Source organism: Neomonachus schauinslandi, chromosome 13 (assembly GCF_002201575.2).
Source record: "Neomonachus schauinslandi chromosome 13, ASM220157v2, whole genome shotgun sequence".
In the NCBI taxonomy this organism is placed as follows: Eukaryota; Metazoa; Chordata; class Mammalia; order Carnivora; family Phocidae; genus Neomonachus; species Neomonachus schauinslandi.
In genome coordinates this window covers 41,802,943-41,830,397 of record NC_058415.1, presented here as the reverse complement: position 1 = coordinate 41,830,397, position 27,455 = coordinate 41,802,943, and the positions used below count along the sequence as shown (strand labels likewise).

General features: G+C 38.8%; 1 protein-coding gene across 2 annotated transcripts in view; it reads left to right on the top strand.

Moving 5' to 3' along the window:
- Nucleotides 1-27,455, top strand: part of BNC2 (basonuclin 2) — a 289,825-nt gene that overhangs the window by 246,476 nt on the left and 15,894 nt on the right. For both annotated transcript variants that reach the window (XM_044920585.1, XM_021682435.2), the window contains one exon: nt 24,532-26,501. In XM_044920585.1, coding sequence (XP_044776520.1) covers nt 24,532-26,501 — 1,970 coding nt within the window. The remainder of the gene's footprint in view (nt 1-24,531; nt 26,502-27,455) is intronic.

Below are 27,455 nucleotides of genomic sequence, written 5' to 3'. Positions count from 1 at the left end.
GGAGTTGCACCTGTGACACCTGAAACCTTCTAACACTCCCCTGTTTAGTCCGGGGTCATTGGAATGCAGGTGCTGGATCGAAGCATTTATTCATAGCAGATTAATAATATAAGTAAGTATCTTTGAGGCTTACTTAGGCCTTAGAGGTTTAATAAAATATTTAATAAAATATTTACAAAATAACCTATATGATTGCTTCATTTTTGAGATATTTAGCTCTAATCACATCATAAATCTTCATTCAAAACTTCTCTCTTCTTTGAAAGAAGTTCCATACTTCTGGAAAAGCAGAAAGTATTCCTGCCATACTTTTATTAAAAACAAAAAAGAGCCTGGTTTCTTTGCACATGCGTGTTCTCTTTCTTACACACACACACACGCATGGACACAGAGCCAACACCCAACGAACCAATAAACAGAAGAATAAAATAATCATTTTTAAAAAGGCTGCTCATTGAATTCAGTGAATGGCATTCACATGTAAAATTCATCCTTTTATTGTCAGAATCTTATCTCTGCATGTTTTACACAGCACCTACAACCAAAAAAATCTTACACTGATCAAAGTGTAGTTTTTCCAGTAATTAGACTACTAATAGAATTTTTTTTTAATTTTAACATTTGCCTTTAAAAATCTCCTGTGTCACTTATTGTTTGTTTGCTATTTGATATGCATTATCAGTGGATCACATTGTACAATCAGATTTCTAGATGCAAGGTCAAGATTTCAGTTAGACCCTGGATGTCTGCTAAAGCTACAGCTGTTTATATGAACAACCATTTACTGAGTGCCTGCCATGTGCCTAGAAATTCAGCAAGAGCTTTTATGAGTATTTATACTTCGTTTAATTCAATCCTAATAATAACTAATACTCCTGAGAATATCCCCAGAAGTCAGGTGTTACTATCCTTGTTTCATAGCTGGGAAACTGAGGCTCAAAGTGGTCATAGAGCTACTAAGTGAAAGACTTGATGTTGGAGCACAGGTCTGTGACTCCACACCCCATACTGTATTTTATTTTGTTTTGATTTCATTTAGTTTGATTTGATTTTCCATTCCATTCTGCCTCCCCTTACTTACACAAAGTGGATATTTTAGGATTGTTAGAACCAGAGCTTATCCTTTTTTCCCTGATAGTCAGGGAAATGCTCTTTTGTTGAATTTTCTTTCAATCGTATGCTATGGCTCCATTATGTTGCTGCCTTTTTAACTATGACTTCTGTGATGTAACTTGGAGTTAGCCTCTTGATACATGTTATCAACTTTAATAAATATTTATTAGATGATTAAAAATTTTGCCAGAAATCCATATGAAAACATTCTTTAAGGCTAAAAAATATTTGGCAACAGTCTGCTATATATATAATGGAAATATTTTTACCCCATTTCCTTTCATTTTCCTCCTCAAAGCCCTTGCAGAAAGGGATAATGGAACAGGCAGCTGTGGTCATAGGAAGTCTGTGCACTCTGTGGTTTATATATTTATACGTATATATATATATATGAAAAATATATGCCAAAATTATATGCATTTGCCACAATTTTTTCTTTTTATTTGTTGCTTGTGCAGAAGCTCCAACTTTCCACTTGTCTTGTGATTAATTGGGATGTCTTTGTTCTCTCCAATGCAAGATCTAAAAACCAGCCTCTGTCTTCACTGAGTGTCTGGACAGCTGCTGTTTGCATGCTGTTTTCTTTGTTGCTATGTGTGTGGGTGCCTCAGGCCCAGGTCCTGAGTCCTCCTTCTCCTGCCGTGCACTGCCTGTGTTTCTGTGGAGAATGGTAATGTTCTTGGATCAGGGACTTTTACAAATAGGTGTGTTCTTCCTTGTTGGCTTGGAGTGATCAAAGACCACCATGTTTCATTTTGCCCAGAGCCTCGAATCCCACCCCCCGCCTCCCATCTTCAGTAAAATCCATTGCAGAGAGCTTTACCCTAAAGCCACAGAAAACAAATCCAACACCTGTGGCCTAAGAGCATTACTTACAAAGGCCTGGAAACTCCCAGAATGTTGTTTATGAGGCACACTCTTAGTTGGGACTCATAGGAGTTTCTGTGTCTCTTGTTTATTTTCTAGCTACTTGTGAGCATCAGATCCTTTTGTAGAGAGAAGGAGGAAGGTCATGTTATAGAACATGATCACGCATGTCAGGACAAATGCTAATTCACGACACTGAATTCTGAGTAATATCCTGAGGGAAGGAAGAAATACACACATATGGGGGTACTTTGGCTTCCATTTAACTCTCTAATTTCATTCTTTTTTAAAAAAAAAACTTAAATAAGGACTTGTGGCTTCATTAGTGGTGTTATTCACAGAGACTAGAGTTTCTGCACTTGTCTTGCCCGTGTGGAGTGGAAGGAATGTGTCTTCTTTTGTCATATCCTTATTCAGCAGGGGTGCTCTTACTATAAAACCAGGAAACTAAACAGAAGGACAGTGCATGTATTTGCTCCTGATTTCCCTTCACTCTGGACTTGAGCTGAAATGCAGTTTGTAGCCTTCATGTGTGCACTCAGTGGTGGAGTAATTACGTGAGGTAATGCTTGTGAAGCACTTTTTCCCTTAGTGCTTGGCACATAGTGAGTGCTTAGTGAACAGTAGGTGTTACTTTTTATTGGACCCAAAGTCACATTGCACCTCTCTCTTTAATACAGATTTATGATAGCCTTTTTGTTAGACCTGAAGGTCAGTTTCTACCTTGCTGAGAGCATCAGGAAATGTTGACTTTAAGAATTTTATTTTATTTTTTTTGTACTTTTGCATATAATTGGTGGATTGGGTTGAAAACAAAATGCTACATGGATTTCTTTTTCCTGAATTATTTTATGTTTCTAGCTGATTGCTGTAAATAAGTTGAATGTCATATTTGTAGACTAAGAACTAACAAGTCAGTTTCAAACAACAATGAAGACTTTCTATTCTATTTATCAAAACCAAGAGATTTTTTAAAAATATTTTATTTATTTATTTGACAGAGAGAGAGACAGCAAGAGAGGGAACACAAGCAGGGGGACTGGGAGAGGGAGAAGCAGGCTTCCCACGGAGCAGGGAGCCTGATGCGGGGCTCGATCCCAGGACCCTGGGATCATGACCTGAGCCGAAGGCAGACGCTTAACGACTGAGCCACCCAGGTGCCCCAAAACCAAGAGAATTGTAAGCAGCCCCATATTGATTTTTGATATTAGAAGTGAATGTTGAAAGGGACCACAAAAGCTGCTTTTCCAGCCTCTACTGGATCAGAGGCCTCTTTTGGGGAACCATTAGTTGCATCTTCTAATAAATAACATTTGAGATATTAAATACTCATTTGCATGGACGTTCTCTAAAGAATATGAACCTAGCAGAGTCCCTTGGCTTCGATGAGCCTTAATCTCATGTATCTATTGTTGTGCAATTTATAATGGTAGGTATTTTCCCCCCTTAGGTACAGACTGAGTTTTCAGTAATGTTTTTTGTTCCATCTAACTTGACACCATGGAGGGCGCTAATAAATCACACCTTCCTGTGCTCAAGTAAAGACCGGCATCTCCCCGTCTCCTACCTGTCTTCCCATTCCTGGATCAAGTATCAGGGCTGAGCTTGTGGCCATCTATAACCACCAATTACAGAGTCCGTTTTTGTATGGGGTAACGGTGGGGGTGCAGATCTGAAACACTGATGGGTGGGTGTGCAGAAAGGTGTTAACACAGTAAGCCTGAGATAGCCGTCCTTAGAGAGGCTTGTTTACGAAGTTGGCTGTTGGCTGGCATCAAGGAACTTGGATTTGGGAGTGTTTCACCATTCCCTAACTGAGGAGTGGCTCAGTGTTCTAATCTGCGTTTGTGGAAATACTCTAGTTTATGCTGACCACTTGCTTTATTTCTGGGAGTCTGGAATTTGGGGTTTGGGTACATGCTAGGCAGAGAGTACCCATGTGACGAACCCCCAACAAAAACCATGGGCACTGATTTGCTAATGAGCTTCCCTTATAGACAGCACTTCACATGTACTGTCACAAGTCAATGCTGGAGAAATTAAGTGCATCCTACATAGCTCCTTGGGGAGAGAACTCTTGGAAGGATGCCCTTGGTTTCTTCTGGACTTTGCCCCTTGTTCCTTTTCCCTTTGCTGATTTTGCTTTTGATTTTCCTTTCACTGTAGTAAATCTTAGCTGTGAGAATGACTGTATGCTGAGTCCTGTGGGTCTCACTGATCTGGGGCTGGTCTTAGGAACCCTCAACACAATAGTTAAAACCTAACTTGTATAGGATTCCATATAAAAAGAAAAGGCAGAAAGTCTGAAGTGCCTGGAAATTTGCCTTCTGGATCCCTGCATTCTGTATCATTTTCTTCCTAAGCACTACTTCATTTTGATGGTGAGTTTAGTAAATATGTTTAGAATAGAATGTAATTGTATGGGCAGTTCTGCAACATTCAGGTATCAGTGTGAATTCATTCCTTGTTCTCCACTCTCATCAGAACTGAGGTGTAAAGGTCAGAGAGATTTAACATGATGTGTTTTCTCTCTCTCACTCTTACACACACACACACACACACATTTTCCCCATTACCTGGTATTCTAATAATTGGAAATCAGTACCAACTAGAATTCTCCTCCTTGATAAAATACAGTGGCAATTGACTCTCATTTGGGAATGTTTTATGAGTTAGGAAAATAAAATGAAAAAACTGCCTTACATTGGAGGGTTTTTGTGGGTTTTTTTGGTATTACCTTATTCCACTTCTTGGATGTTTATATTGAATAAGGTCTTTCCATACTACACAACAGAGAAGTTTCCAGAGTTTTTAATGTCTGTTTCCCCTTTTGAAAGGACTCTACTTCCTTCCTTATTGGAAAAAGAAAGAGAAACAGTAGTGCTGCTGAGAAATATCATCCAGGAGAGCATTTGGGGAGAAAGTACGAGACAGAAACTGGATTCAGGAGTGGCTACACTGGCAATCATTGACTCGTCTGCTGCTCTTGGGCTGGTAGTGTTTTTATCTGTTTGCAGGAGCTTACATACACTTTGCCTTTTTGGTCTGGTAGGATAACCTTTATGCCTAACTTCAGAGACACTTGAACATAGAGCAAATAGAGCATGTAAATTTATAGACAATGTCTATTTTAGATTTGATGAAAATAGACACCAGAAGAAAAGACAGTTGGGATGACAAAAATGTTGTCTCCTGCCTTGGTGTAGGTAATTCCATAAAAAGTAAAAAATGAAGTGTTGTTTATATTCTTTACATTAGTGAAATTTTGATTTTTTTTTAATTAAAATGACTTAGTTCCTTGATAGTTTTTATTTAATACTCCCTTTCCTTCCTCACATAAACATAGTAAAGAAAAAAGTCTTCCTGGTAATTTAGAAAGTCAACAAGTAGTTGATTTTCTTCAAAGGTGGCCTGAACTGTTTTTATTGCATGGTGGTTCATTGAGAGCAGCACTTCACTAATTATAAAAGTACATTTTTAAGACAAGCAAGTCATTCATTTTATACTCTATGGAACCGTTAGAGCTACTGTTTATAAATAACAAATGATAATAGGTTGAAAAATAAAATAAGTGAAAGCCTTTTATATTTATAACTTCGACTGACTGAAAGGTGTTCTGTAATATTTCTTTTTCAGTACATTTCATATTCATTCAGCAAATCTGTTTTCTGTGCTTTTTTCCTCCCCATTCTGTGCATTTTATTTTTTGTATACAATCAGGGCTCCCTATTAAGAATTCAATTAATATATTCAAAATTGATGACTCTAGTCTCTACTTTCCTATACCTATGTGTTTATTTTTTCTCAGCCGGTTTAGTTTTACCAAACCTTCTGTCAAAGAGATTTCTCTACTCCTCCTGCTTCTGCCCTGTCTGCTGATACACCTCCTACTCTGGCCAGGACTCAACTACTTATTGTTTCAACTAAATTATTTCAAATGTTTAACATTCAGTGCTAACACTGAGTAACTCAGTGTTGGCCACAAGTAGAAATTCTTTCTAAGCTGTCAGATTTTAAATGTACTATATTCGGATCCCATATCTGCATTTTTGAGCTCCCTTTCTAATACTTCGTTCCTCTTCCCTAAATTTCTTTTTCATCCTAGCTTGTTTTCCTCTGACGGCCACTCTTTTCCTATACTGTCATTTACTTTTGCATTTTAGAAACTTAAGTTTCTGCACCTACACCTGTAAACAGTTTTATAATAAAATGAACTCGGAAGCATAGGCCCAACCAAGATCTTAAAATATTCAGAGAAAAATGAATTTTAATTACATCAGAAAATATTCATATTTTTAAGTACATAATAAAAACTTTTCAATATCTACATTTGCATATGTGACTGTTGAACCAGACATTGGACAACCTGTGTTTTGGACACACATTGGCTGTGTATTGAGAAATCCAGTAAGCATCTGTCTACGGAAGACAGTTGGGTTTACAGGAATGACAAGTGGTCGTTTGTCAACAGAAATGAATTAGGTATAAAAACAGCATAACTTCTTAAAAATGTGTATGAGGTTGCATCCTAGTTGCTATCAGGGTTTAAGGATGAGTGTTCTGGAGTCTCTATACAGGCGGGTTTGGTTCCAGACCATTGCAGTAAAGTAAGGCAAATGAATTTTTTGGTTTTCCAGTGCATATAAATATTACGTTCCCGCTGTTGCCTCATAAATGTGTGACAGCATTATATCTTTAAAAAACACCATACATACTTTAATTTAAAAATACTTCATTGCTAAAGAAAAATTCTAACCACCATCTGGGCTTTCATCAAGCTGCAATCTTTTTGCTGGTGGAGGGTCTTGCTTTGATGTTGATGCTGGCTGACTGATCAGGGTGGTGGTTGCTGACGGTTGGGGAGGCTGTGGAAGTTTCTTAAAGTAAGACAACAGTGAAGTTTGCCGCATCAGTTGACTCTTACTTTCCTGAGAGATTTCTCTGTAGCATGTGATGCCATTTGACAGCATTTTACCCGCAGTAGAATTTCTTTCAAAATTGGAGTCAATCCTTTCAAACCCTGATGCTGCTTCATGAACTAAGTTATGTAATATTCTTAATCTTTTGTTATTTCAACAGTCTTCACAGCATCTTTACCCGGAATAGATTCCATCTCAAAAAACCACTTTTCTTTGCTCATCCATGAGAAGAAGTTACTTCCTCCCCTGAAGTTTAAACCCCTCAAAGTGGTTTCATCCATGAGGATTGGTATCAACTTCTTCCAAACTACTGTTATGTTGATATTTTGACTTCTTTCCACGAATCATGAATGCTGGTAATGGCATCTAAAATGCCAAATCCTTTCCAGGAGCTTTTAATTTACTTTCCCATATCTATCAGAAGAATCATTATCTATGGCAGCTATAGCCTTATTATTTCTTAAATAATAAGACTTGGTCAAATTACTCTTGAGTCCATGGGCTGCATAGTAGATGTTGTGTTAGCGGGCATGAAAACAGGAATCTCATTCTATATCTCTATCAGAGTTCTTGGGTAACTGGGTTCATTGTCAGTGAGCAGTAATATTTTGAGAGGAATTTTTTTTTTTCTGAGCAGTAGGTCTCAATAGTAGGCGTAAAATATTCAGTAAACCATGTTGGAGACAGATGTGCTGTCATCAGGACTCTATTGTTGTTCCATTTATAGAGTATAGGCAAAATAAATTTAGCATAATTCTTAAAGGCACTAGGATTTTCTCAGTGGTAAATAAACATTGGCTTCAACTTAAAGTCACTAGCTGCATTAGCCCCTAAAAAGAAAATCAGCCTGTCCTTTGAAGCTTTGAAGCCAGGCATTGACTTCTCTCCGGTTATGAAAGTCCTAATGGCATATTCTTCCACCATAAGGCTGTTTTGTCTATATTGAAAATCTGTTGTTTAGCGTAGCCACCTTCAGTAATTATTTAGCTAGGTCTTCTGGAGAACTTGCTGTACCTTCTCCATCAGCACCTGCTGCTTCTCCTTGCACTTAAATGTCATGGAGATGGCTTCTCTCCTTAAACCCCATGAACCAGCCTCTCCTAGTTTCAGGTTTTTCTTCTGCAGCTTCCTCACCTCTCTCAGCCTTCATAGACTTGGAGAGAGTTAAGGCCTTGCTCTGGATTAGGCTTTGGCATAAGGGAATGTTGTGGTTGGTTTGATCTTCTATCTGGACCACTTAAACTTTCTTCATATCAACAGTAAGGCTGTTTTGCTTCCTTATCATTCATGTGTTCACTGGAGTAGCACTTTTAATTTCCTTGAAGAACTTCTCCTTTGCATTCACAACTTGGCTAACTTTGGCACAAGAAGCCTAGCTTCCAGCCTATCTCAGCTTTCAACATGCCTTCCTCACTAAGTCTAGCTTTTGATTTAAAGAGAAAGACGTGTGACTCTTCCTTTAACTTAAACACTTAGAGGCCATTGTAGGGTTATTATTGGCCTCATTTCAATATTATCGTGTCTTGGGGAATAGGGAGGCCAGAGGAGGAGGAGAGAGATGGGGAACATCTGGTCGGTGGAGCAGTCAGACATGCACAACATTTGTCGATTAAGTTTGCCACGTTATATGGGTATGGTTTGTAGTACCCCAAACAATGACAATAGTAACATCAATGATAATTGATCACAGATCTCCATAATAAGTACAGTAATAATGAAAAAGGTTGAAATGTTGCAAGAATTACCAAAATATGACACAGACTTGAAGTGAGCAATGCTGTTGGGAAATTAGCACTGATAGATGTACTCCACACAGGGTTGCCACAAACCTCCAATTTGTAAAAATGCAATATCTGCAAAGTGCAATAAAACGAGATCTGCCTGTACTCAAGGGTCTGGCTATACTGGAAGGGGTTATCCCAGATTGCATGTGACCTATATAAAATGGAATAATACAGTTAAAGAAAAAAACGATCCCACAAAAAACAGATGGGGGTTCTGAATAGATCACAGGATTTATGATCAGGGTGATATTTGAGAGGTGGGTCTTGGACGACAGTGGGGCCCCAGAAAATTGATGAGAGCCTTCCAAGCAGAAGGGACAGTGTAAGCAAAAATGCAGTGTTTCAAGAAAGTATAATGCCTTCACTGAAAGGTAAATTGTCACATTCAGCTCCAAGGTGAGAGTGTATATAAGAGAAGTAAGACTTAGAAGCTAGATCTGGGCAGTTCGTGAATGCCAGCATGAAGAATTTATGCTTAAATCGTTTAGCAAAGGGGAGCTATTCAAGTCTAGTTTGGAGGTAAAGACTGTAATGTGATCAAGAGGTATACTTTAGGAAAAGCAGCCTGGCATCAGAATGTGAGTGGGGAGAAGGAGGAGTAGATGGATGAACAAGGAATGATTATCACAATCCACTTAGGAAGGAATGTGGGCCATCACTAAGCTTGTGAGGATAGGTTTGAAGAGACAGGTTTGTGACTGGACAGCTGAGTTAACCAAGGAATTGGTCAGAGGAACTTATCTTTTCACACCTGGCTTTGAGAGAGAATAGTAGGAAAAGAGAAAGCAGGAGAGGCCACACTGATGGAGGCTCGGGTGGAGATGAATGGATAGGAATGCCTTCTGTGCAAGGCATTTCAGCATAGTTGTAGAGTCAGAATCCTGGTTTGAATCCTGGCTCCAAACGTTACTAGCTTTATGACCTCAGGCAAATTACCCAACTTTGCTGCACCTCAATTTTCCCATCTATAAAGTGGGTTTGATAATAATACCTCAAGCCTCATTTAAGTGTAGATGAACATAATACATATATATTACCTGGAGTCTTTCTTGACTCAGTGCAAAGTATAGGCATTATTATTTTGTTAAATTCTCAGATGTCTTGCTGGTAGCTATTTTCATCCTCTTTAATATATGAGGAAACCAAAGCATGGAGACTATGTTATTTAAAGCAATCCTTTAGCTTGAAAATAGCATTTCAGTAAAAAAAAAATAGACCTCTGTGCCTTTGTGTGTTTCAGATTTTGTTTTGGTTGTTCTGTTTTGTTTTCAGAATTCAGATAACTTTTTGAGCTACTGGCTAGTTACTTTGGTCTATAGGTGGAATCCCTAAAGAAATCCTCAGAGTTGAAGTTTTCCTCATAGAAAGGGATGGAGCAAATGCAAGACAGAAATGAGAAATCACAAGATTGATGGGAAGACCAGATGATGATCCAGGGGTTAATAAGTATAGAGTTATTTGCAGAAGCTAAAGTGAAGGAAGAAAGTATATACATACACACATTTATAATTGTAGTGGTTTATTATTCCTGTGTCCAGTATTGAACTGACTGATTTAATTTGTTCATTCCATATACAGAACAACAACCAAGTGAAAGACTCTTGCGTTTTCCTTTCTAGTTCTTAGTACAATAGGATTTAATTTTGATCCAGAAAATGTCCAACATAAATAAATGCAATGTCTTTGCCAAAAGCATTTTCCAAGAACAATAGATAATTTTCTGATGTTTGCAAAGAAAAAAAATGGTGAGGACCAAATTTTAAATACATATATTTTGCTAAAACCATCATTCTCAACTTTTTCTCACCTCCAGCATGCTAATAATGCAGCTGCTTTCCCTGCACGAGTGGTCTTGGGGCAAGACTATGTTTCTGTTGGACACCTTCTTGATGGTTAGGAGGGGAGTTCAATTCAAAGAAAAATGTTTTTCAGGTAGGGCTGGTATGGGGTTGAAGAGAGTGCCAGTTGATGGGAATCTACTCATCTACCCAGGATGTTCTGTTTTCCTGAGTATTTGCCAGGAGAAAAAAATACTATTGGGAGAAAAGTACTAGACTGGGTCAGGGGAGCTGAGTGGCTTGTCCCAAGTCAGCCACATACTTCTTTGTTAATTTTCTTATCTGTACAGTAATAAAGGTAGTGCTAGATGATGTCTAAATTTCTTCCCAGCTCTTACATTCATAGTATTAGTGATTAATTCACTACTGATTCATCTGGGCAGTGGGAATACAAAGTACAGTAATCCTATGATAAAGAGACCTACATGACAGAGAAGTATGAGCAAGTCACTGAAGGAGCAGGTAATTCTTGCTGGGAATGGGGAAAAGGGAGAAAGAGGGTGGCATAGGAAACGTTTCATAGAGAGCTTCATTTAAGTTGGGCCTTGAAAGAAGAGAATGACAGAGGCAGAACGGAGAGCGGTTCAGAATCAGGTAAGATTTTTCCATACTCAGGATCATTTATGGCAAGTAGCTCTTTGTAGCTGGAGCTTTAGAGGTCTTGGCAGGAGATGATGTTGGAAAGGTAGGTTGGGTTTATATTGAGGAGACTTCAAATGCCAAGTATGGGAATTTATTATTTATTCTGTGCACAGTAGGGAATCAGTGCTAGTTTGTGAGGAGGGGGAGTGAGATAGTCCTAGTTTCAGTCTTCAGAAATCTGATGAAAATGCATAAAGAGTGGTGATTGGGGAAACTTGCTATTTGTTTTCTTCATGACTGTCTTCAGCAGTTAACTTATACCCAGGTACCTCTTGGCATTTATATTGATCCTTCAGGATTGTGTCCCTTTCTATAACCAGCACTAACTTCACAAACTCAAGAAAATACTGTTTGTGCTCCTTTTTTTGAGGTGACACCAAGAGCTTATCTCCGTTAATGCGTACTGTCTCCCCCCATGCCCAACCGTATTGGCAATACCATTAGCAAGGTTTAAAGAAAAGGGGGGGGGGGGCAACAAAACCCAGTATTAAAAGAAAAAGTTAACGACTTAAAAATTCACTTTCCTCAGTTCTGTCTCCATAGATAGCCTAAACAGTTAAAAAAGAAAATTGGGAAAAATTTTAACCCCTTAGTGGTTGTCACAGTGATGTCAGTCTTACCTGGGATCTCTTTGGTCTAACATACTAAAAAGAAAAGAACATTGTACAGGGCTTTCATTTTTGCCTGCAGCACTTGTTGGTTGAAGCTGTATTGACTGAATACGGGACAGACGCTAAAATCAGTCTTTGGGGATCCAAGGGAGCCACAGGAATTGTGCTTAAAATCCCCGTGAGGCCTGTCAACTCGGGCTTTCATGTTTTCCTTTCTTTTTGCTGCAGCTTTTTTTTTCCAGACTGCTCAACAAGCACACCAAAAGGTATTGTACGTGCGTGCGTATGTACGTGCATATGTGTGTGCGTGCGTGCGTACGTGTGTCTGTGTGTGCGTGCGTGCGTGCTTCCACCAGATAGCTTTATCATCAGTGCTGTGAGCTCTCCCTTACAAAGTCGTGTCTGTTATAGGGGGATTTGATGCAAGCTTTCTCCACGCCCAACTCATTGAGATTGGTGTGGCCCAGTTACTCCTGCTTGCCAGTTATCAGCCACCTTGGTGTTATTTAAATGGAGACATTTTGAATGTTTCCCATTTCAAAATGTTTTAGTGTACACATTAAATGGCAGGCATCTCAGGAAGCCAGATGTTTCTGCCTGTTCTCACGCAAATGTTTATTTACCCGATAATCTAAAGAATCATAGATTTCCAGATTATTTGCAATTGACTCAATCTTTTTTTTTTTTTTTTAAGATGCTGGTATTGTCCGATGTTCCCTGTAAATTGTATCAGAGCAGATGTAGTCACCCTGATAGTGCAATGGACTAAACTAATTTCATTGATTTAAACATTGTTAAACAATTTCAAATGCAGCTTTGGAAACAGTGTTCTGAACCTGTTTAATAATGTTTAAAAATGCATCAATGAAATTGGCTTAGCCTATGGCCTTTATTACATTATCTGTTCTCAATTACATGGATTCTGTGTTTTATGTGTGGACTGGTTCTAAGTAACTTAAATAAATAAATAAGTAAATAAATAATGATCCCAGCTGAAGAGTGTGGCTTATCCCTAACCCACTGAATTTGTTTTAGAATTGGTAAGTCTTGAGAAATACTTCAAGAGTGCCCTATCAGGTGTGAAATACTAGGAAATGCCTTCAGGAGGTTGAGCTGGTGTTGGTAGTCCAGTGTGCACCCTTTACCCCTCTCACCTCCATTGCTCGTCCCCTTCCCCTCACCCTCAGTGCCATTGTTGTGACGCTGCTACTGAATTCCACGCGATCAGCCTTGAAATATAACCCAAAACATTAAATATGTTTTTACTAATTGTGATCTGCTAAAATCACAACTGAAGATCTCTTTCGAAGCATTTTTTTTTTAATTTCAAAAACAGTATTTAAGTGATGACATGCAGTAATTTGTTCATTCTTCTGTCAGTATAATTTACAAGGCAGTGGCAGATAAACATAGCAACACAAGATTCATTTACAGTGACACAATGGCAGATACACAGAGCAGAACCCTGCCTATGAGATAAAGTGGACTGAGTGACTTATGCAGTAATTAGGGGATAATTGTCATTAACCTCACAAACAGTAGTTTACCCATATTGTTTAAAAGGCTCCAGGATGCATAATGACAAGGTAATCTGTCAAAGCGCTAGGGGGAAATATTAATAAGATTTGTGCAAGCCTGGGTAGAAAATATGCAGAAAGCGGCCACATTAAGCTAATTGGTGGATGAATATACACTTGTAAAAGTGCTTCTAATGGCACGTTTGCTGCTCTCCAAATGACTACCGTTAATGTGGAGAAGTGGGCTGCTTAGAAAGTCAGGACTGCTGGGACAAGAGGGTATTAAGGCATGCAGACGCGGTTATTACCTTGCTCTGTAATGCATGCTTCCTCCTCTTATCCTCCTTTATTTGGAATTTCTGAGGTTTTTGTTATAATAACATATATTGATTATTAACTCTGATTTTTCTGTTTTTGATCTGTATTTGTTCAGACAGCCACCAACCCCAAATCACCTCGACTTTGTGGCTAAATAAAATGTGTAATATCTACTTTGATAACTGCTTATAAATATAAAGAAACTGTTAATGCATACGTGGATTTATAATTATACATGTGTGTGGGGGTGCCTTTTATAGAAACACATTTAATCTGAGCAATCAAAGGAAAGTATATCCATCAACAACCTTGGGTATGTGTTACAAGTAATAATGTGTTGTTCCCTGATGAATGCTAAAGCAGGAAATTAATCTTTGTGTTCTACTGCCATTCTTATACCCAGAGAAGAACAAAGTTAAATCTCCCAATACATCTTTCTGTTCAATCACACACTCCGTCCTCCGTGTGTTTTATAGAATACTCAATCCTTGCTGTTTTATGGAATACTGTTTAGTGAGTGTTCAGTCCCTTTCTACCCCTGCTCCCTTATATCCTCATGAATATGTTAAAGTTCCTTAGGGTTGTTCCATCCTCTCCAATTGTGGAGTAATTCAAAGTATAATATGTGAAATAGAATCATCCTTTCAAGCTTTGGAATCTCTGATCACACACCAGTATTGGGTTATCTTGGTTTCAGAGATAAAATGTCAAAGTTCAGAGTGTGTGGCCTTGAATTTGTCCCAAGGTTTTGGCCCCTACCTGATGTGTAAAGTCACTTTCCTTGTGAAAAAAGTTTTTTTGCCCCCATGTTTTTACTGTTTGTCAGACATTATAGGAAAGCACATCAGGAAATGCCAGGGTCTTTAGCATTTATATTTAAATATGTAAAGCCCCAGCACAGACCCCTAGAATATATATGGAGGCTTCCTACAAACCCAGTGGCAGAACTTTGGTTATAGAAAGAAAGGTAAATGAGAAAATGCCATCCTCAAAGCAAAAATGTTAGAAGGGGATCTGGTAAGTTTTGTTTATTGCAAAGCAAGCAGATTTATAGCTGTCCTAGGACTCGGGCTTTATCTTTATGTCTGAGGGGAGAAGAAAACAAGACCACTTTCGGGGACCATCCCTCTCCTTCCTCCTGTTTCTAAGTGTCATCTCTGAGGGTTTCAAAGTGCTCCTTTGCTGTCCTGAATGACCAAGTGAATAACTTGTGCCCTATTTAAAGGGTTTAGCTGGAGGGAGGGTCTTATATGCAAATACTGCTCTTCCTTGGAACTGCAAAGGTTGTTGGAAGACCACAGGTAGTTACTTACAGCTTTATGGAGGTACAGCATTTATTTTGGGATGGTTGATTCTCAGGTTGCACAATTCTCACAAACCATAACTGATGGGATTTTGAGGGGTTCCCATGGCCTCTTAGGGACTTTTTGAGCAGTTTCCCTAGTTTTCAGGCAAAGTTTCCACTTGAACTGATCATTGGATTGACTAGGAGTAAAAATTAATCCAGAAAAATGAGTACCTCTAATTACGTCACTGATAAGTAGTCCCAGACAGAAGCATCAAGAGAAGCATCTAGAATATATATATATATATTCTAAAAAAATAATTTGTACGCAAGTTGGTTAAAAGGAAAAATATTAGCCTAGAGTTTAAAATAATTTTAATTAAAATTATTTATGTGTCCAGATTCTCAGCACAGATAGTCGAGTGATGGAATTTGAGAGCCAAATAACGGAATTTTGGTGTAGCAAGGCTTAGAAAGTTTAGTAAGACTTACTTATACAGGAGATTGCCGAAGCTGAGTATTGGTGATCTGACAGCCAACACAGCTGGTCATTAGCAAAACCAAGACTAGAATTCAGGTGTTACTCACTTACATTCTTTATTTCCCTCTAAGGATGACTATGTATAAGTTATGTTAAATGAATCAAAAATCTGAAACTTTAAGATACAAATTCTGTTTTTGCCTACAGGTACAGAGTTAGATATTCTCTTACGTTAAGGACTCACGCACGGGTAGTTTTATGTTGGAGTTTGGTATGCTAAGAATATCAGCTGGGTTTAAGATTTTCTATTTTGAAACTTAAATGATTCCTAAGATACTATTATTAAACATTAAAATATATCATGTCTTTAGAAGTTTCTCAAGTTTGATTTACAATGGAGCTAGGTAATTTGAAAAATACTTTTGAATCTTGGAAGTGCAATTCTAGACATTACAGAAAGTAATTTACTCCTCTGAATTTTGTTTTATATGGCAAAGCAAGGCACCTGCTTTATTTATTTGCAAACAAATGCCCATAGAGGAAATGCGTATGGCTTGTTTTAAGCTAGACAAGCTAAAATTCCTGGGTACAAAGAAGAAATCCTGACAGGCCTTTAATAGAGCTTAGCTGAAGCTTCTATGATTAAATGTGTTGTAACCCTGGAGTGATCTATCATAATCACAGTTTTTAAAGTAAAAACGCTGTACAGACTGTTACTAAGGGAAAAAAAGTGATAGTCTCCTATGAATTATATATTCTTATCTGGTCCATAATGAAGAACACTCTATAGTGAAATGAATTTTTTATCAAAAGTCAAACAATATGTTTTAAAAATTGTAAGAACCATTTGAAACTAGTGCCCTGGCGTTTTGATAATGTTATTTTGGTTAGAGAGGTGATTGGTTTGGGAGGATGTATTGTTCAATTTTTCAATAATTTTTTTCTCTTAAAAGATATCTTTTTTGGTGAAAAGTATTTTCAAATGTGGATCAGAGAAGGGGTAGAGATTGATATATTGAAAAATGTCAACACCAGTACCTAAAATTACAGAAAATTACCATGTTGCTTTTTTCTTCTGCTACCAACTCCAATCAAGGGCCATGCTCATCAAACTTCCAGTTCCATCCAAGGGGAAGCATCCCTTGACTTTGTCCTTTTTTTGCAATTAATTCAATATGCCTTACCTCACTATACCACCATTTTCCATTATCAAGCATTTTGAATGTTATAATACTGATTTATAATAAGGTTCATGTACACTAAGAGTAAGCCAAGAATGGTAGTCATGTCTCTATCTACATATGCATATTTCAGTACATGCAAACTTGTGTGATAAGTAACTCTTTTAAAGCCAATCCCTATGTGCAAGCAGTATTTATGGAGAGGAGACTTCAGTGTTAACATGTCTGCTAACAAGGACTAATAAGGTTTTCCTTTTGCCAGAAAATTCTGTAATGCAAAGTTTTCTGAGAGCTCTAGCATTCTAACCAATGGTGGATATTCCTGTAGCATTCATTTCTCCTTGGGAAGAAAAAGGAAGAATCAGAAAGATATTTCAAGTCAAGGTTTTTATAATCTGGACATACTGAATTGATCACCAGCTTCTGTAATCACAGCAAACCAAAATATACCCAGCGCTCATGTTTGCATGTTCATTTCATGACAATGATGGTCTTGTGTTGATGAGGAAAGCATATTTGTTTTCCAAAGGGGATGTTCATGTGGATAAACGTTAACAAAGTACAGTCTTGATTATTATTAGTTGGAAGTTTTTCTTTTCTATGCCACACCCTGTTGATTCTTTCTCATGGGACACCTCTGTCCTAGAGAGGAGCAGAGGAAGCAAGGATATGACTGGTCAGCTTTATATTTTGAAGGTAAAGTGATGCTCTTGAGAAATTCTGTAAAATACATATTTCCAAATCATAGAAATTGAGTAGGGTTTTCATTACCCGAAACAAATGTTGATTTTTTTTTTAATCAGGTCTAATTTGAACCATTTGGTGCAATCATGATATAAACGAGTATGTTTCATTCTGCCTACAGATATTACAGTTGTTTCAGCTGGCCTAGAAACATTAGCCTAAAATAGTGGAAAAGCACAATCACATAAAAGAGCTCTGTGTGAATAAAGAATGGTATAATTTTGTTTACTTACACAACCAAACTGTTCCAGTATATATTTTATATGCTAGTGGTGCATCTTTTTCAGTCAGTGCCCTCCAAGAAATATCTGTTTAAATGTAAATTTGCTAAAACAAATAAGCATGCCAAGTTCTCTTCCCACATAATTTCAAGTGTTTCTCAGAAATTATCACAACATTGCTTAAAAAATTTCCCTAAGTACTTCCCAGAATCTATTACTTTCGATAATTTTTTTCTTTTACCATTTTGTTCCTCTCCCCTTCTTGCCTGCTTACATACACACACATGCGGGCACATAGACACATGAAACTTTGACCCATGCACACTTAGGATTGCCAAGTCATATAAATTACAGAGACAGATAAAATTTAACAAAAAGGGGGGCGGGGAATTGGCCGTGACGTAAGTGGAGAGCACCCAGACCAGTTAAACTTTTTGGCTGAAGAGACAAGTTTTAACAGTGGCTTGACTTGAGAAAGTTTAAACAGAAATATTTGCATGTTACATATGGACCCATCTGAGTTCTAAAACAGGTAACTAGTGGGAGAATGGGACAAAAGAGGACTGAAAGTTTTATGACTTCTATAATTTTTTCTTGAACCACACGTAATATTCAAAGGCTTCCCTTCCACAGAGTATCTCCCTCAAACTCCTGCTACTTCCAGTCCTCAGAGCCCGCCCTCTGCACCCACGAGTGGTACCCATGATCTCTCCATTTGCAGACCCCATCTGTTAAGTTGATGGAATGCCCCTGTTCATATCATCTGAGATAATGGCCTGAGCCCATCGCTTGCTCCTGAGGTGACCCAGCAGTTAGATGATATATTTCCTAATTTCTGGGTCACATCCTGACACATGTGCACCTAACCAAGCATCCAGCACAAAGTCAGATAGAGGCAAGATAAGGTGAATTAGCTGACAGTTCCTCATCAACACCATCCAAAGTGTTCGTGAAGGTGCGTGTGCATAGTACATGTCTGCCGCATGTCAGTATTCGCTGTGTAGAGAAGCAGTCTCTGGTTTTTATGACTACACACCCTGTTAGTAAAAATGTATGAGCTTATACCCTAATATATGTAAAGCTGTTTCTAAATTAGTAACATATTACTGTAAAGCCACATATAAAATACTAGCAAAAAATTGTCTTTTTGGTAAAAAAAAAAAAAAGGAAAAGGAAAAGGGAAATTTTTATGTTTACTCCCCATGTCACAGTGGATTATGGTACATACCCTACTGATGGGAGAGACGTGTGTGTTTGTTATTCTGGTCACAAAACAATGCAGGAAACAAGAAGTAAGATGGTCTATAAATAGGAAATTTATGAACGTTGAATTCTGAGTGTGACTTCATGCAATTTGCATGATTTAATGTTTTAAGTCAACTTCATTGAGGTATATTTTTGCGTAGAATGAAATGTACCAATTTTAAGTGTATATATTCATGTAAACATAGATAGAGTCATGATATAGAACATTTCCATCACCTCAGAAAGTTCCCCAGTGTTCTTTGCAGTCAGCCCCTCTCCCCTACCCTCACCCCCTGGCATCCACTGATCTTCCTTCTGTTTCTATAGTCTTACCTTTCCCAGAATTTCCATGATTGGAATGGTAAGAGGTAGTCTTTTGAGTCTGATTTCTTTCATTTTTAACATTAATGCTTTTGAGAGTCCTCCAGGTTTTTTTTACTGTGGATCACTAGTTTATTCTTTTTAAGTGCTCAGTGGTATTCTATCACATAGCTCTCCCATTCTTTGTTTACCCTTAAGACTTACACATCTAGAAAACCAGGTAAAATTTATGATTCATAGCATTGTCTCATCAATTTTTAACTCTACAATTACTGTTAAGTTTTACCTGATAGAGTACCAAGCTACATAGTCTTGAAATTTGGTAATTCTCTACCTTCTACCCAGCCCTGTTCTTCTTGCCTTGATACTTGAATTAATCCTGAAGGATAAAATAGAAAATTCCAATGGGAAACTGGTCATGAAAATAAGTTGCCAATATGGTTATGTTGGAATAATTTCTTAAGATAGCACACTTCAAATCTAGACATGAAATCAAATAGTGTATCTCATAAACCTCTGATTTTGTTCTAGGTGGTCAGCATTCTCTATAGCTCAGTATCATTTAATTAAAAGATTTAAAATTATATCAAACAGGAAATATTTTTAGCTAATCATTTTAGGATTTTTAAAAATATATGCCTTAATTTGACTGACAAGAAGTTCATGTAATAAGAATAGAAAATTAAACTGTTCTCTGCCCTTTTTAGAGTTAAAAGCTATTTGCTTATTTCTTAATAATTTGAATAATGCTAGAGCAAATAAGTCCTAGATCTCTGCTGTGTTCACTGTTCCTCCCTCATTCACATGTGTGGACAGAAAGAAAGACATTGTTTTCCCTCCGTACTGTAGCATGGTTGTAGCCTGCCATGAACACAGATGGGTTTCTTCTTGGACTGAGGATTCTGTGGGCTTGAGGTCACCTGACAATCTAATTATCCCAAAGTGTCTTATCTGGTCTCTCTTCCATCTCTTTACATCCTTCCCTTCTCTACTGTCCCTTTCCCTTAAGAAAAACCAACCAACCTTACTTTGATCTTAAAACTATGGGTCATATACTATATTTTAACATGAAGAAAGGGCTTAAATAAAACCACTGAAACCATGACAGTTGATTCTACTACAAAAAAGATTTTTAAAAAGCACTCTGCAGAGCCGTACAGAACCAGGTGCCAGGTTTGAGTGATAATCACCAGTTCCAGCAAAATAATAAAAGGAAATCTTTCATTTAAAATACTTACGTGTAAATATTTTAAGTGTTTTATACTTTTTCTGAACCCAGTGAAACTGGTTTATAAGTTAGGATTATTTGGTCTTACTCATCTTTTAATTAATAGTATAGCTGGTTATTTCACAAGAAATCAATACATATAATAATACCTTGCATTTCACTTAACAGGGTAAATCTTATTATCCTCATTTTGTAAATAACAGTTCCCAATGTAAAGGTTTAAAGGTCACTGAACTCTGGTTACAAATGGGAAAGCCTTAAGGAACTGACTCACAGACTACAAAATGGAATGAGAAGGACAAGAGTCCAGTTACACAATCTGCTGTGGTTTATTATTCGTGCACAAGACCCATGTCCCATTATGGGTTGGTCAACAGTCAGGACATTCATACTGGTCTACCAGACTGAATTTTTGTTTTATTAATGTTTATTCTGTGATAATGCCTAACTTTTTTTATGGCTCTTATTCACTCTGGTAAAGTTTATTTGACATGGCACAGGGGCCAAGATTTTAGATCTGTACTTCTCAAATTATCTGTTAGGAAGGACCAGTTACTCCCTCCCCACCTCCCCCTTAAGTTTTAAGACAATACTTAAATAAAATAAAAAGAAATTAATAAAAAAGAAATCATCACACTTTTCATTGCTTCAGCAGTTGTCACATTGTCTCAAAGTCTTCTAAATGATTACTCTCAATTATTTGCAGACTGGTTAAAAAAAAAAAAAAAATTGACACCGGTCTTTTTTGAATAGCATATAGACCACTCGGAAATTCTTGCTTTAACACAGGAGTCCCAAGCCACTGTTTTGAGAATCACTGCACCAGAGCATGCTTATCTCTGTCACTGAGATCTTCAGGAAAAAAGAACCCGGGCCTTCCTTTTTCCGCTTTGGTGACTTCCAAATCCCATTCAACCAGTTTATCCAAGGATGTGCTAAAACCGATAGCCATTCTAGCATTGAGCTTGCAGACCCATGATGTTATATTATATAAGAAAGTCAACTTGTTTCTTTCTGCAGTTGCTCTCTTTATGAGCATGATGATAGTAGATACCCTTGATCAAACATGAAAGGTGGCTTCTTTGGAAAGACCTTCTGTGACGCTTCATATTGCCTGTATGCCCAGTTTGAGTGGGTAATGTGGGTGTTTGTCCTGTTCCCAAGCACATTTGTTTGCAAAGATGTGATGTTGTCCTTCTATGTAACTGTAAATCGCCGTTTCCATTTACCACTATAAATGGAGCTTCTCTTTTATGATTCAGGCTACCAGCAAAGTTCTAAATCTTGCTTACTTGGACCTCTTCCACCAGAAGTAAGTGGTTTAACCTAACAGTTCCATTTTAGCGGAGACAGCTACTCAGGACTAAAAGAGTTCTGAAAGGCAGTGGTTTTAGGAAGAGCGGCAGGCGTTGTGGCGGGCCAGGAGAAAAGAGAAACCATATGGGACTGCTGTGTTCTGCTGGGGGAGACAAGATAGGAGGGTGATGGAAAGGAGATGCCTCAGGTGGGTTTGATCAGTTGCTATGGTTTCTAAGGGTCGTTTTAATACCAGAGGCCACCAGCTGTGTAAGTACATTATCGACATGCGGACTTAGGTGCCGGCTACCTGGGAAGGAATGACTGCGTGCTGCTCAGGTCTCATTGCAGCCTGAGAAACGATCCACAGTAAAAGCTTCCATAGAAGTACAATTAAGAGAATGGATTTGATGGTAAAAGAAAAATGGTGTAGAGGAGGACATTACAGCGCTCCAGAGACCAGCCCTGTGCAGAAGTCCTATGCCTTATTGTCACAGACTCAGTGTGCCCACCTGGGAAAAGACATTATGGACAACAGTCATTATACCCCATGAACTTAGAGTCAGAATTTCTGGATTCGAGTCCGAGACCCCAAGTTAGCATCTTGGCAACCTCAACCAGCCATCCCCCTTTCCTTCACCCTTGGCCCCTCATCTGTTACACATTTACTGAGCTCTGGAAGCTATTATGGGGTTCAAATGAGATAATCTATACAAAATCACAATTTATTTCTCTATTTACCTACAACACCCAACACTCCCCCTTGCTTTGCCCTATTCCAGAAAAAGCATGTAAGGGAGACCGATTGAGTGATACTTTTTAAAAACTGGCTGTTGCAGGATTCCAGCATCACCCAGAGTCACCATATATACATATCTTTATATAAGTATTCTGAGCAGATAGCTGCATGAGGATATTTGATCTGAAGACTCATGTTATCTACAAGATGAAAGAGGGAAAATTTTTGTAGGAATAGACACCCACATGCACATACCACACGTATACTTTACGTAAAATGATAGAATGCTGGGGTGAGTCTTACCGGGAATGGCACATAACTATTAGAGCTTCTTTTTTGTAAAGTAATTTAAATAAATGATAAGTATCTCCTTACAATCAAACTAGTTGTCTTGGTTCAGACCATACAGTTGTGGTCCAGAGAGAATTTGATATCACAAAGCTGAATAGAAAGGTCTATGAGACAGAATTTTTCATTGCAAAAATAGTATAGTTCCCTTTATCCTGCTTCCCCTAATGACACATTCTACGTAAACACAGCACAGTTGATGAAACTAAGAAATTAAGGTCGGTACCATACTATTCGCTGATCTAGAGACTTTATTCAAATTTTGCCAGTTTTCCCATTAAAGGGTCTTTTTCTGGTCTGGTATCTCTAGAATCTCACATTACATTTATTTGTCCTATTTTCTTGGTCCCCTCCAATCTGTAACCATTCTCTGGTCCTTTTTTAAAAATCTTTACTGACGTTTACACTTTGAAGAGTACTAGCCACTGTTTTGTAGAATGTCCTTCAGTTTTGGTTTATCTAATGTTTTCTCATGATTTAGATTGCGGTTATACATACTTTGGCAAGAAAAGGATGACGTGCCTTTCTCAGTATATATCAGGAGATACATGATGATGCTTAACACTGGTGATGTTGACTTTGGTTACTTGGTTAAGGTGGTGTCTGCTAGGTTTCTCCGTTGTAACGTTATGGTTTTTCTCTTTGTAATGAATAAGTGTCTAATTTTGTTTTTTTTAAGAAGATTTTATGCTTTCTTAAATTGATAGGCAGGTTGGGGCAAGTATTATTCACAGAGGTTGCAAAAGTTCCCATCCTGGTTAGGAAGAAGCTGTGCTCTAGAAAATGATGGAGTCATTATTTAAGCATTTGAATACATTTCTCTCAGCTCATGCTGAAATGGATTGCCTGACATTACAGTGCAGGATTTTTAAGTCCTACCTCCAGGCAAATCTCATAGTTACTAGCAAAAATGAAAGTGTGAAATGCTTTTTAATGTATATTTAACAACACATAGTCTGGTGATTACTGATGTGTATTCTCTGTGGACTCCCTTTGCTATCAGAGGAGGATGTTAAGAGACAACATTTTTACACATTTATTCTAGCTAAATCCATCACATGTTTACTTTCTAAATATCTATAACTGTCACTTATAACAAGATCATAAAAAGTCAAATACTTAAAGTCTAACTCAAACTTTGAATCCTAGGATTACAGTCAATTTTCAGGAAAAGTACAATCACTCTTTTTCCTTAACTCTACCTTATGAGATTGTCTGTTAGTAAATGACACTAAAATACAGGCGATAAAGAGAGAAGAATACAGTTTAGTAATGGGGGCACAGACAGCAAAGCTCCTTTCTTCATCGTTTTGATTCAGAAAGTTGTATAATAGCTCCTATTTAAAGGAATTGAACCCAGTATCGTGTCTGCTGGTGTCGAAGAGATAAATTTCAGAAAATGTACTTAATCCCTTGCTGTGGTGTCACTATTTAATACGGATTCAGGTACCATTTTTTGCATTTTTACTGGGTTGCACAGCAAGAGTTCACGTCTTATACTAATATGTGCTCAACAGTTGCATTCTATATAGACCATTGTTAAAACAGCAGTAGTGAAGGCATGGTAGATCACAGAGCCCCAGTGGTCTACATTTTGTTTGCTTTGACGTTAAACTAAAATCTGTTTCTCTAACTGTGACTCTAATTACTGCAATTGCATGGCAGAAAAGTTTGCTTTGTGGGTTGACTTTTATGAATGGTGCTTGCGTGTTTTCTGCAGTAGCTCTCAGTGGTTTCATGAGCAGGCAGAGCACCTTCAGTTGCATTGAATAATTTTGCACAGTCAATAAGTTTTTGTGTTTATGTTTGTTGTTTCTTTGATGTGGCCTCTAGGATGCTGCCGGCAAGGTACTGGACCGCTGGGCCATCATGTCTCGAGAAGAGGAAATCATCACCCTTCAGCAGTTTCTGCGGTTTGGAGAAACCAAGTCCATTGTGGAGCTGATGGCAATTCAGGAGAAAGAAGGGCAGGCCGTAGCTGTACCATCTTCAAAGACAGACTCAGACATAAGGACTTTCATTGAGAGCAATAATCGCACCCGGAGTCCCAGCCTTCTTGCTCATCTAGAGAACAGCAACCCTTCCAGCATTCATCACTTTGAAAACATCCCCAACAGCCTTGCATTTCTGCTTCCATTCCAGTACATAAACCCAGTCTCGGCCCCACTGCTAGGATTGCCCCCAAACGGGTTACTGTTAGAGCAACCGGGACTGAGGCTGCGGGAACCAAGCCTTTCAACCCAGAATGAATACAATGAGAGCAGTGAATCTGAAGTATCTCCCACACCTTACAAGAACGACCAGACACCCAATAGAAATGCCCTGACCAGCATTACTAATGTGGAGCCCAAAACCGAGCCAGCCTGCGTATCCCCCATTCAGAATTCTGCCCCAGTCAGTGATCTGACCAAAACTGAACACCCAAAAAGCTCATTTCGGATTCACCGGATGAGAAGGATGGGGTCAGCCTCCAGGAAAGGAAGAGTGTTCTGTAACGCATGTGGGAAGACATTCTATGACAAAGGTACTCTCAAAATTCATTATAATGCTGTTCACCTGAAGATCAAACACCGATGCACCATCGAAGGTTGCAACATGGTCTTTAGCTCCCTCCGAAGCCGGAATCGCCACAGCGCAAACCCTAATCCTCGCCTTCACATGCCCATGCTACGAAATAACCGAGACAAAGATTTAATTCGGGCCACATCAGGAGCTGCCACCCCTGTCATAGCAAGTACAAAATCAAATCTCACACTCACAAGTCCTGGCCGGCCCCCCATGGGTTTTACCACTCCCCCACTAGACCCCGTCTTACAGAATCCTCTGCCTAGCCAGCTGGTGTTTTCTGGGCTAAAGACTGTACAGCCAGTTCCTCCATTTTATAGAAGTTTACTCACTCCGGGGGAAATGGTGAGTCCTCCAACCTCCCTCCCGACCAGTCCCATCATTCCAGCCAGTGGTACCATAGAGCAGCACCCCCCACCACCCTCTGAGCCCACAGCACCAGTAGTGATGATGGCCACTCATGAGCCCAGTGCCGACCTGGCACCCAAGAAGAAGCCCAGGAAGTCCAGCATGCCTGTGAAGATTGAGAAGGAGATCATTGATACCGCTGATGAGTTCGATGACGAAGACGACGACCCCAACGATGGTGCAGCTGTGGTCAACGACGTGAGCCATGACAATCATTGCCACTCCCAAGAGGAGATGAGTCCAGGCATGTCTGTGAAGGACTTTTCTAAACATAGCAGGACCCGGTGCATTTCAAGGACTGAAATAAGAAGGGCTGACAGCATGACTTCTGAGGACCAAGAACCTGAGCGGGACTATGAGAATGAGTCCGAGTCTTCAGAGCCCAAACTAGGTGAGGAGTCCATGGAAGGGGATGAGCACATTCACAGTGAAGTGAGCGAAAAAGTCCTGATGAGCAGTGAGAGGCCTGATGAGAACCACAGTGAGTCCTCTCACCAGGATGTCATCAAGGTGAAGGAAGAATTCACAGATCCCACATACGACATGTTTTACATGAGCCAGTATGGACTGTACAATGGTGGGGGGGCCAGCATGGCAGCCCTGCATGAAAGTTTTACATCGTCTCTGAATTATGGCAGCCCTCAAAAGTTCTCCCCAGAAGGCGACCTGTGTTCTAGCCCAGACCCCAAAATCTGTTACGTGTGCAAGAAGAGTTTCAAAAGCTCCTACAGTGTGAAGCTCCACTACAGGAATGTTCACTTAAAAGAGATGCATGTCTGCACGGTGGCTGGCTGCAACGCTGCCTTCCCCTCTCGCCGAAGCAGAGACAGGTCAGTAAATCTCCCATTGGCTGCTCCTGCTGGGGGTGGAGGGTGCCAGTCATGTTGGACTTAGCATTAAAAAAAAATCCAACTTAGATGTTTTTGATGCACTGTAAAGATTGTCCACAGTAACCATGAGATAACCAAGCTGCCATGCTCATGAAGGATTGTTGTGGTTGGTGCTTGTTATGATTAAGCATGCAGAATCATATGCCATCTTACCCAGTAATGCACGCCATTTTTCTCTGTGCTCTGTGTATGTGTGTCTGTATGTTTTCCCATGCATCTAGGTGTGAATAAGTTAACTATGTACACAGTTCCCTGCTTCCTCATGAAGCTTCACTTAGAAGCCGCAGCTTCTGTTATATATATTTCTGCTTTGCCTTGTGGCTTTTTAATTAAATCAATATATTATCTTCATACACACATATTTATCCAATATAGAAACAGAAATTTACGGATGGAAAGAACCATAGGTCCAGGACATCGAGACAGCCTGCATCTCCGTAGGTATAACCAGAAATGTTATCATTCTTACATGAGTATTTAGTGTGTCCTTGAATTCTTTTAAGAGTCATGAAAATATCAGAAGAAAAGGGAACCAAAGTAATTATTTAATGTGGGGAAATGGTATGGGGGTATGGGTTTCTTTATTTTAACTTTACAGTGTCTTTGAGCATATCTCTAAAATACAGTCTGTCGTGGGAATTATGCACAGAAGGGGAGGCATGCATATACTTTTAGGATCAGTTAGGATATACATGTCCAGCCTTGAGATGACATCAGACCTTAGCTATGTGGCTACAGCTCTGCAACAGTTGGGTTTAAACAGAAGCAGCTGGTCTTAAACCTCCAATGTTCTTTTTCAATCCTAAAGAAAATGTAATATAAATGGAATGTGTCAAGGTGGTCGGTGGTGGGTAACACAGTCATCCCACACTTAACGGAGATAAGCTTGCAAGC